We start from the raw sequence: 12,200 nt of genomic DNA, 5'->3' as shown, positions 1-12,200 counted from the left end.
TGTGTGTTAGCAAACTGAATTATAATGACTGAAAACAGGCTGTGTTCAGACCCACTGCCAGCACAGGCCATGCATAATGGATTCAGTAACACCAAAAGTCTCATAATGGTACAATTAGTCAATCTTAAATATGAAAGTAATAAAGAAAGGCAAAACAAGAAGCCTTTTTGTTTTTTTTCAAGTAGCAAAAAAAGAAAAAGAAAAGGAGAAATGTACACAAAGATAATGAGAGAGAAAAAATGCAAAGTAAGGACAAAATGTGTAAAGAAGGAAAGAAAGAGAGAAATCCTTGTGTCCATTTACAGTATGCTATTCCAAAGTCCCATAACGCTGCAGGTCAGCAGTTGTGACCTTGGTGGTTTTGACAGAAATGATTCACCATGGTAACGGTTGGTCTGCAACCCTCACTACACCCCCGCACCCCTTATCATTCCCCAACCTTCCTTACCGCCTCTTTTCCAATTTGATTGGATGCACAATTGAAATGTCATGCCTCAGCAAAACGCATGCACACGCACCCGATCAACCACAGTGAAAAAGTGGGGGGGATAAAAGAACTGGACATGTTATACACTTCAAATTATAAATTAAGAGACAGGTCCAGTGCACGCTGGAAGAAAAGAGGGGTTTTGGTCGAGCATCGAATCGCTTGCATTTCAGGTAGCAAGGATAAATATGCATATATGGCTGAAATCATAATCAGAGCTATAGGGTTAATGTTGTGTGATGTACCAGGGGACATAGGCACAGTGCATCAAAGCAGTGAAGGGAGCCATAGTCACTAAATGCAAAGTCAAATGAATATTAATGCAGAACCAATTACCTCAGAGAAATGTTGTCTGTAGGTTAACTTTGCTAACACGTGTGTCTCACCTTTACCGCAGTAGAAGCATTGGGGGATGGGTTGTTGAGGGGCAGCGCTGATGTGTTAGTTTTCTTCCTAACAAGCTTCTCTGTCCCTGCTAAAATAGAATTGTTAAGCAAACAGCTACTCCTCTCCACTTATCTTATTTCAATACGATGCAAGATCCAATTTTTAAAGAGAGGGAAAGTGCAAAGTGAGGGTTACAATTAGGGTGTTACTTGACGGTGGCATTTCTTTAAAATACTTCATAAGCAGCAAAACAAAAAAAAAGTATTTTGCATGTCATACAGCAATGCTAAGTCTCCTCTTTCTCTTTATTTCAGTCTTTAGAGGTGAGCCACATACTTTCTTGTTGTATGAGCAGCTTAGCACAGAGCAGCACTGATCTATGCAGGTGCTGATCTGCACAAGTGACTGTGCCACACTTAAAGCCCCTTCTAAATCAGTGTTAAAGCCTTGATAATAGACCTCACTGACCAATTGATTGGCCTTCATATGTTTACAGCTCACTTTAATTGCCTCAAAAATACCATTTATCAGCCAAGTGTGTCCGCATATGCATGTATGTGTGAGTGCAAGCATGCCCGTCCATTGACAAAAAGGCTTATTGATTTATCAGCATCAGGATTTGTCCCGTTCACCATACATAAAACCACTGCGTATGTGCTGTTCAAAATGGGAAATGGCCCCATTGATTCCCTTAAGTTGGAGCCCAAATGCTAAAGATTTTTGGATAAGCTTTCTCATTACTTAAGCTGAAATCAATAGGGGAGAGCATGGGTCTAATGAATGAACGGGCCACAGATCAGATGGGGTGTGCTCATCCCTGGCCTGTCCGGGTCGATCCGAGTATGTGTGTGTGAGTGCGTGTGTGGGAGAAAGAGAGAGAAAGAGACATCCGCATGCACTCACACAAAAACGAGCGGACTATTTGGACATCACAAATCTTTTTGTCTGCCTCAGAAAATTCACATTTTAGATCCATTTGTGTCTTTAGGTCTTTCTGCTCACTTGACCCACTTCTGTGAAATCATAAACAGACACACACATGCATGCACGTGCACACAACACATACACACACACACACACACACACACACACAGAGGAACTAACTCGGGATTTAAGATTTAAATACTCAGCATCTACAAATAAAATCTAGATTAGTCATAAATCTTCATGGGAATGTACAGTAATATCGAGTGCATGTGGATGTGTGTCAGCCAGCCAGCTGGTGGAACCAAGAATGTAGCTCACACACGCATACGCGGAAACTACTACCCCTCTTAGTCGCAGCCCCTTTGGCTAACCATTTGGTTTTTCCACTTTCCACTCTTTCCACCCCTTTGAAATATCAAAACAGCACAGAGTGGTGTATCTCTTGAAAATTGTTTTTGGCTGAGTGTGCAGACGCTTCCTCTCAGAGTACATTTACCAGACAACTTCTAACAGTTTCACTTTGTGACTTGGCCAATTTATGGAATTAACTCGATAAGCCGATATTACAAACAGTTGTCACTGCGATTAGTTAAACCAAGGAGTTGCTCGCTAAAAATTAGAAACCTGTAGACACCTAACGCTGATGAAAAATTAATTAAATCATTAATTAAATAGATTTAATTAGTAATATTGCAGTTATTAAATATCACATACACATGAAGCAGGAAACTTAGGAGCTATTTGGTGGATTTATAAACTGTGGCTTTAAGTAGGATGAGCAGTCAATAAATTGTGCATATGAGCACTATCAACAAAGAACTCTGGATTATCACCACTAACCCAGCCCACTTTTCAAACAGTCAACTCCCTATCCCTTCCCCTACTCTCCACCAAGGTGTCCCGCCTTTTCAACTCATAAATATGGAAGGCAAAAGATGATGAGATTCAGGGACAAGAAAGGAATCAAAATCTATTGTAGCGTGTCCTTTTCCCCGTGTAAAGTTTGGATTAAATGTCACACATTAGCATGTGAACTTTTAAATGAGCTTGTTTGCTCTCCACGGTGTGGGGCATGTAAATACCCATCTTGAGAATGGAATGGGGATTTCGTAGTGGAGGCGGTGGTGCTGGTGGAGGTTCTCAAGAGTTGCAGAGTGTAGGACACATTTGAGGGTTGCAATGGGCAATTAGACCCCACCAAGGGACGGGTGTACCAAACAGGTCTATTGACTGCAACCTGAAGTGACAGACATTAGCAGATGGGAAATCTCACTAAGGGATGTGGCTTCTAGTGATTTATGTGAGACAGATGATTGACATGAGAAAACTGACACACACTGTCATGTTTATTTCTGGGCAAAATCCGGTCAGAGTGAAAAGAAATATGTAAATGTTTAGAAAACCACTGTAAGTTTGTTTGATCAAAAAAATTAACTGTTGAAATTTTTATGTACTTTTTACTTTTGCATTTTCATTCTATAACACGTTTAATACGCACTGCTCAAAAAATTAAAGGAACACTTTGAAAACACATCAGATCTCAATGGGAAAGATCATGCTGGTTATCTATACTGATATGGACTGGGTAATGTGTTATGAATGAAAGAATCAATTGTTTGATGGAAATAAAAATGATCAACATACAGAGGGCTGAATTCAAAGACATCTGGAAAATCAAAGTGAAAAAATGATGCAGTGAGTGAGTCGATTTTGTTGAAATTTCTTGTGAGCACCTCAAAATGGTACTCAGTAATTGGTGCTTGTATTCATGTCTGACAAAACTGGACCATGCTCCTATTGAAAGGACGGATGCTGTCCTGAGGGATCTTCTCCCAGATCTGGACCAGGGCATCACTGAGCTCCTTGACAGTCGGAGGTACAACCTGACAGCGTTGGATGGACCAAAACATAATATCCCAGAGGTGCTGCATTTAGCTCAGGTGAGGGTATCAGTTCCTTCATCCTCCAGGAACTGCCTGCATATTCTTGCCACATAATGCTGGGCATCGTGAACTAGGAGGAACCCAGAACCCACTGCACCAGCATGTCTGACAGTGAGTCTAAGGATTTCATCCCGATACCCAATGGCAGACAGTGTGCTGTTGTCTAACCTGTAGATATCTGTGCGTTCATCCATTCCTCACCACCAAACCGCTCATACTGAACGATGAACAGGCAGCATAACGTTCTCTACGACTTCTCCAGAGCCTTTCACGTCTATCACATGTATTCAGTGCTTCGATCTGTGAAAATTAGAGGGTGCCAGTGGTGGACTTGCCAATTCTGGTATTCTATGGCAAATGCCAATCATGTTCCACGGTGCCAGGCAGTGAGCACAGGACCTACTAAAGGACATTGGACCCCCAGGCCACCCTCATGAGGTCTGTTTCTGATTGTTTGGTCAGAGACATTTACACCAGTGGGCTGCTGGAGGTTCTTTGTTGCTCCGTCAGTGCTCATCCTGTTCCTCATTGTACAAAAGGAGCAGATACCGGTCCTGCTGATGGGCTAAGCACCTTCTAAAGCTTTACAGCGCTCCTAAAGTAACTGCCTGTGTCCTGGAATCTCCTACATGCGTTTTGGAAGACACAACAAGCCTTGTGGCTATGACACATATTGACGTGCCATCCTGGAGGAATTGGACTACCTGTGCAAGCTCTGTAGGGTCCAGGCACCAACTCATGTTACCAGTAGTGACACTGACGTTAGCCAAAAGTAGTGAAAAAACAGTCAGAAAAGATGCAGGGAAAAAATGTCAATGACTTGGACCTTTAAAAACTATTTGTGGTTTAAGGGTTGTCTCATTGTTGCCCCTCTAACTGCACATGTTGTTAATTGTATTTACACCAAACTGGTTAACAACCCCCTCTGCTACTTAACTGACCAGATCAATATCCCAGAAGTTTTACTGACTCTGATAAAAAAGTGTTCCTTTCATGTTTTCTGAGCAGTGTATAAGTTCGAGTTGAAGCTATGGAAATAGCAAACATATGGTAAAGACCATAAAAAACAAGCATGTGTCGCTAACACTCACAGAACCTCAGGGTTGAGAGCTCACCAAGTACTATTGTCAGAATATGTGTGTGTGTGTTGACGCATGACCGTATTGTGTATCATATTTGATAACCAAACACCATAATATATGTGCACATATTTCACTGACTATGATTCCCTTTGTTTTAAAATGTGAGTCTGCTTATTTATTGACATAATTTCCTCTCACTGAAGGGCTTGTGTCTATAAAACACATTAAAATCATATTGCAATCTTTGGTTACCCAGGAGTAGCGTCATAGTTCTATTATACTCACTGAACAACAGCATCACAGCCTGTTTATCAATCCAATATCTCATAATGTGCTCTCTGCCTGGTCATTTTGAATATAAAAAGATCTCATACTCCCATTGTACCATATTTCCTATATTTAGTATTAATCTTTTGTACTGACATGAATCTGACACATCCAATATGGCATTTGATTAGTTGTTTTTGTTTTTTGTTTGTTTTATTTATTTTTTTCTGAGTCTCCAGGTGATATTAGATACACGTGCCGAGCTAGTATTATGTTGGTTGTTTCATCTGAGTATAAAAATGATTTAGTGTGTACTCAGCAGGCAGTGTCATTGACTAGCTTTAATTTCACTGCAAGGGTGGGCTTTATTACTCTGCTACTCTCTAAATATGTGTATGTGAGTGCATGTGAGAGAAAGTGTGTGTGTGTGTGTGCGCGCGTGTGTGTGTGTGTGGAGTGCCCCCCCCACACACACAGAAAAAAATAGAAAGTGCAAATGAATGTTTCTGTGGACATTCGTTCTGTCTCTTTTCATGCTTATTATCTTTGCAGCATGCAACGTCTGTGCACACATGTGCTGAGACTCTCTTTCGCTTTTTGATGAGCAGAGCTTTCCTAAACCTAACCAAGTAGTTTTCAATACCCAAAGCTAGCAAAGGTAAGACAATAAACTGCAAGTAAATATGAAACCTGCACCCAGAGAAAACTCAATTTTCAGTCTCAGTGGTCAAAAATCAGGTGTGTCTGAAATGTGTCTGATCTTGTTACTCTTGGAGTGGACTCCGAGTTGAAACACCCCCAAAGCCACGTGGAAAAGTTTTCACAGTACTCTATGAAGTCCTGGGAAGAGTCACCGTTATCAGATGTATCTTGAATGAATGTTTTTTTGTGTTACTTAATTAGTCTCTCACATCATTGTGTATGAATTTTGGCCCATTCATCTTTACAATGTTGCTTCAGTGCATTTGCAGTGATTTGTTTATGCACAGCTCAGTTTTGGTCCTGCCACAGCATTTTAGTCAGGTTGACGACTTTGACTGGGCCTTTTTTCTGCCAATTTGTGCAGATTTGCTGCTGTCACTGTTCTGTTGCATGACTCAATTTCACCCGGGTTTAGCTATTAAACAAAAGGCTTAACATTTGCCTATAGAATACATTGCAATACAGAGGAGTTCATAGTTACCACCTGCAAGGTGCCCAGATCATGTGGTTCCAAAACAAGCCAAAAGCCTGTGGTCACCCCTATTAGGTGTTTGGCCTGATAGGCTGATTGCTTTTGGCCAAACATGGCACTGTGTACAACTCCACTTGGATCTCATCTGTCCAAAACACATTGTTCCAGAAGTCTGGTGATTTGTTGAGATGTAACTTTGCAAACCTACTGCCATGTTTTGCCATGGAAGGACTGCCAGGAGAAGAGGCTTTCTCCTGGCAGTCCTTCTAAACAAGCCATACTTGTTCAGTCTTTTTATTGTACTGAAATGAACATTATCATTTCACATGTTAAATGGGGCCTGTAGAGAAGTAGCTTTTGGGTTTTTTGCTGTTTTCCAGAGTGTTGCATGGTTTGACATTGGGGTGATTTTGCTGGGAGGTCCACTGCTGGGAGGATTATAGCTTTGTGTTAACATGCATCTGAGTGCTCCAGACCAGCAAACTTCCCAAATATATGTTTTTATTAAAGCAACTGATGATCAGTTAATCAAGTGGTAAATGGTAAATGAACCACATCTTATGTAGTGCTTTTTTACTTTACTGGAGTACTAAAAGCACTGATGCACCTGGCTACTATTTACCCCCGAAAACTTTTTTTTTCACATGACTGTACATTTCCAAAAGACTTTAATGGATTTTAGACAGTAGGAACATGCATCCATCCAGGTCCAAGTCTCTGGTGCAGCAGTCTGAGATGCTCCAATCTCAGTCTCTACCTCACCTGTTTTTCTTGGGGGAGACACAGAAGCATTCCCAGTCCAGATGAGAGACATTACCTCTCAAGTTTGTCCTGGGTCTGTCCTATCTGAAGCATGATAGGGGCATTAGCAACAAATATTGATATTCCATATTAATCTTTATTTGGAGGACATCTTACATGCACTTTTGTGCAGTGACAATGAACAGTGAACCCTTTGAAATGGGCTGGCTTTCATTAAAAACATTTCAAAAAGGTGACATGAATCTCATTTGAGCCAAAAGAACACAAACCAAATGTGCTAACACACAAACAATTCTACTGGTTCTCATCTTTAAACTAATCCCTGATGGGCATGTTTAATAAATACAAATCAAGCTACACTGTAAATAAGGAAAATTTAATAAAAAAATTTAATAACCAGTTCAACTTCCAAGTATAGCAACAGCCACAAAAAACAGGGTTTGGGGTCCCACACAACATTTGGACTATTTACCGTATGCTTCACCTCAGCCATTTTCTTGTCCAATGTGACCAGATTACTTGAAGTTGTCCACAATATTGTTCAAGGCTTTGGTTCTGAGTGGGCTGCTCAGAAACTGAGCTGTTAAGTTGCCAATTTATTTCCTTGTCCTTTTGCCTCACCCAGCATCTAGCTTGAGCTTTAACTGTTGAGCAGCTCTATCCTGTAACATATTGTGATAGACTTGGACTTCCTTCATTTTCCCCTCAGTAATGAAAAGTTCTGTAGTACTCGAGGCAGCAAAACAGCCTAAAATTATACTTCACATGCTTCACATTTGGGATAGAACAATGAAACTTTCTTGAGTTCAAGGATTTTTTGCATTTCTAAGACAGAGTTATGCATAAATCCTGCTGTATATCTTTGTATATATCTCCAAACATGCTGTTTATTCATCGTCTTCAGCATGCAATTAGCATTCACTGGACGAATCGGCTAAACCAGCACTTGGAGCCGTTCTCACATAACACTCTGGCTAAACTGATGGTCCCGGTGCAAGAAACAGAGGAGCTCCACTTTGACGTGACAAACCTTACTTCTGATCAAATGCTACAGAGCTATAATCATGTTTGTGCCACTGAATTCCTTAACCTTTCCATGACCTCGTTGAATGCCAGCGGCCCAATCACAGAACCTAATTGAATCTGCTCGGCGGCGCCCCCCTCACACCCCTCCCCACCATACCCCAACCCAAATAAAATTGGAGGTGAAAAATGAATACAGCAGTATTCGGTAAGAGAGAAGAAGAAGGCAGGTGACACCAGTGGTGGTGGAGTTGGTGGGGTGGGATTGGGGCGGTGGATCATACTGCGGCTTTATAAATACACAGACGTGCTCACAAACACACACCCAGACACGTACACGCAGTCACACCTTTTTCAATCCTGCAAGAGAATGGGGAGTGGGAAATGACAAAGAGAGAGAGAAGGCGGGAGCGAGGGAGAGGTTGGGCCTAGGTTTCTCATTACCCCCCTGGCCTATTTGGAGGATATTCCTATAAGATAATCTGATTTATTTGCAATTTTCCTTTAAGCGGCTTAGTGTTTACCTCCAAGATTAATATTTTTCTCTGTTATTAATATCAGACTGTAATTAGGAGTGATGTGTCTCGCTAGGCACGGTTCTGTGGCCGCCAGGCAGCTGGCTGGATGAAACTCTTGTTGCGACTCACTTGTTGTGATCCTGTTTCACGAGAGGCGTAAAAGAACAGAGATGGAAGTTTTAAAAGAAGAGACTGCAGGGTAGGGATGCAGAATTACAATTGGGGCATACCTGTCTCTATGTCGAAGTGTATGCGTAGGTGAGTGCGGGTGCAGGACCGTACAAATATGGGAGTTTATGTGCGCGCGTGTGAGTGTGACAGTGTGATGGCCCCCTCTGATTGATAAGGTGTCTGTGCCGGCTGCAGATTGCTCTTGCTGATTGCTTCTGAGAGCTCCAGCTGATTTATAATCAGAGCAGGATGAAGGATTGTGCTGTGGATTGCTTATCTGTTTACCCCCTCACAACATAAACTGACAAATTATCATGTTGAACACCCCCCCTCACCCACCCACCCACCCACACACACACACACACACGTGAAAGGGGAAAAAAACACATAATAATGTTGACCTTCTTATTAAATATAAAGGGAAAGAGAGAAAGCATGCGAGAGAGAGAGAGACACTGTCATATAATTTCACAGACACACACTGGCCATACGGAACATAAACAGCTCTACTCTTCAGCACATATTTTCATGATTGCACAAAGGAGTGCAATCAGTCTCAGTTGTTTATATACAAAAATGTCAACATGTCAACATCACATATCAAGTTACGTTGCAATTAGCATGTTTCAGGCACTTCGATTTTTTTTTATTCGCTTCAATCAAAAAAAGAAAGTATTCAAGTATTATTTGGAAGCTTCTTAGCCAGTGATCTCAAATATCGATTTGTATTCATTTATGGCCTTTTGTTTCATTTGTGCATTTTTCTATTCCTTGTTGCTTAACGTGCCTCACTGTGTGCAACGGCATTTCTTATATGCACAATCAAATTCTTAATCTCTGAACCATGCGAAAACTGACTCGGGAAATAACAAATATGCCGACTTTTATGGTACTTAGTGAAGTGATTCTGATTGTATTTAAACTGTTGTGTTTAGTTGTAGTAAGAATAAAATAGCTGTTGCTTTTGACAAAGAAAATGGCATATGATGTGAGACTAATTCCAATTGGCAAGGCAGGGTACAAGCCGGTAGTTTTAAACGCTGACAGGTTTTGTATGCCCTATGGCACTGTGACAGCTCTGTGTGTGTGTGTGTGTCTGCCTCTGTATCTTTCTGTCTTTCTCCCTTTCTCTTTTCCCAGTCTTACCTGTCTGTCTGATGATGCTACTTTCTCTCTTTTCACCGTGCTTGTTTGTAAATGCACACAGACAAAATTATGAAGGGAACACAAAAAACACAAAGTACAGGAGTGTATGAATTCAGACGCACACACACACACACACACATGTGCACACACACAAAACACACGCACACACACTGACGAATGGCAGCAATTAGATGGGGAAACCAAGCATGTGAGGACAGAGGAGCGCTGAGGGGCTGCAGCCTGCTGTATGGAACGTGCGTTTGTGTATGTGTGTGTGTGTGCACATGTTATATGTTTGTGTGCATTTGATAGGTTTTTATCCCTCTATTTATACCATCCATCTGTCTAAATATCAACACTGTCTCATATGTCACTGGACAGCAGCTGTAGTAAGGTGTAGTCGAATTTTAGCATTTGCAATCAAGGACCAAATGTGAAAAGGCCTGGACTGCAACAATATAATTAGAGATAATTAGTCATTGTATAAAAGGTGAGAAAGAAATGTTTGAGTATTTGACAGCAGGCACATGAGGTAAATAATTCAATTTTTTTAAGTTAAAAAAAGAAATAAATATGAAATATTTGTCATCTCTGTCTTCCTCCGGTTTCATGTCAGCCTACTGAATTGATCAACCCACTGACACTGAGACCTTGGGCTTCCTTAGTTCTTCTTTTCTCTCCCATTTGGAAGAATAGCCTTCTTGCTTCAGTCAGAGCAGCAGTCACTTCTCATATTCCCTTTAAATGTGAGGATTCATCTTTTCAGGAAATTCCTCAATGCAGCCTTCCCTCTTCAAATTAATCACATCTCTACCCACTCCCGTTGCTATCTAATAAACACTCCCCCCCTCGCCTAGATCTGTAACTGTCCCAGGATTTCTCTGATTTTTCATCGCCAGGTTGCATGTGGAAGTCAGTGTTAATTAGCCGCAGCGGTTAAGTAATAAAAGAGCTTCAAGGCAATTCAATTTCAGCTGTTTAAAAAGATTTGAGACGCACTGTTTAACTTGTTTGGGACTAACTTTTAGTGCTGACACTGGTGACTTGTTTCCCAAGCATTACAGCTGTTAGGTAAAAAATATAATATAATATTTAAAAAAACACCATCAAATGTTATGAAAACACATCATATGTCTGTCTTTTTGTGTTAGTTTCTGTATGTGTGTGTGTGAGAGAGAGAGTAAGAGAGAGTAGTCATATTTGAAAGGAGAGCAGAGGTATGATAGACAGAGCTGAACGATTTACTTCTTGCTTACATCACAAATCAGCCCCATATTATAAGGCTTTACATGCAAATATGAGGCAGAGTAAGTGTGTGTGTGTGTGTGTGTGTGTGTGTGTGTGTGTGTGTGTGTGTGTGTGTGTGTGTGTGTGTGTGTGTGTGCGCGCGCACATGTGGGAGAGAGGGACTGCACACTGGTCTGCAAAATAAAGCAAACTCTTATTTGCATATAAACTGAATGCATTGTGTGACTTCATATATGTAACCCATGTTTAGTATCAATGTATATCATGAATGAGTGAGTAAGTGTATGCGCCTCTGTGTGTGTGTGTGTGTGTGTGTGTGTGTGTGTGTGGTAACCCTGTATCACTGGCAAGCTCATTTCTCTCAGAAATCAAAGTTAAATGGGTCATCTATCATGAGAATATGTGACTGGGTCTCTTGTCTCTGCTCTGTGTGTGTGTGTGTGTGTGCGTGTGTTTCATGCACACATATGCAAGGTGTGTGGTGCGAGAGCAGTCTGCGTGCACCGCTGCAGCTGCTCACACGTGTGTATGCGGCGGCCACTTGTCTTTGCCTATGCTATGATTAATGGTTTACATTGGGCTGTTCAGCCATGCATGTTTCTTGGTTTATCGTTTTATGCTGTCTCCAATTAAAGCTCCATAACTTGAGTGATGGCTTCACGCCAGTGTCCATCAATAGAGGCCATCAGCAGCTCATGCATTCAGGATATGGAAGCCACATACTAACTAATATCCTTTTGTGTCAGAGCCAGTGGGCATCCTTTTTGTGTGACTGTACAAATATATACACGTGCGCATGCTGTGCACATGAAATAAAAACAGTAATTAAATTTGAAGTGATCTATTTTTCCTGATAAATTTGGTTTTACTGTTTAAAATCTTGAAAAATGAATTACCAGTGGGATGAAATAATATTATAATTGTATTTTTTTATGTAATCAATGAAAACCATCAGGTGATCAATTAATGAATCATCCTGAAATTGTTTTTTCGATACGGACAGTCTTTTGCGCCATGTCTGCATTCATGCACGATTTTGCATCTTTGTGTCTTTTTGTGCCAAAG

At 41.0% G+C, this 12,200-nt stretch overlaps 1 protein-coding gene across 1 annotated transcript in view; it reads left to right on the top strand.

Annotated features, from left to right (window-relative positions):
- Positions 1-12,200, top strand: part of LOC146625784 (uncharacterized) — a 100,433-nt gene that overhangs the window by 28,969 nt on the left and 59,264 nt on the right. The window contains exon 9 of the mRNA XM_085362208.1: positions 3,606-3,741. Coding sequence (XP_085218334.1) covers positions 3,606-3,741 — 136 coding nt within the window. The remainder of the gene's footprint in view (positions 1-3,605; positions 3,742-12,200) is intronic.

Source organism: Diplotaxodon limnothrissa, linkage group LG9 (genome assembly GCF_057381915.1).
Source record: "Diplotaxodon limnothrissa isolate DT_005_m linkage group LG9, D_limnothrissa_male_GT1.1, whole genome shotgun sequence".
Taxonomy (NCBI): domain Eukaryota; kingdom Metazoa; phylum Chordata; class Actinopteri; order Cichliformes; family Cichlidae; genus Diplotaxodon; species Diplotaxodon limnothrissa.
Note: the sequence above shows the minus strand (reverse complement) of the source record. Positions and strands in the feature narration are given on the sequence as shown.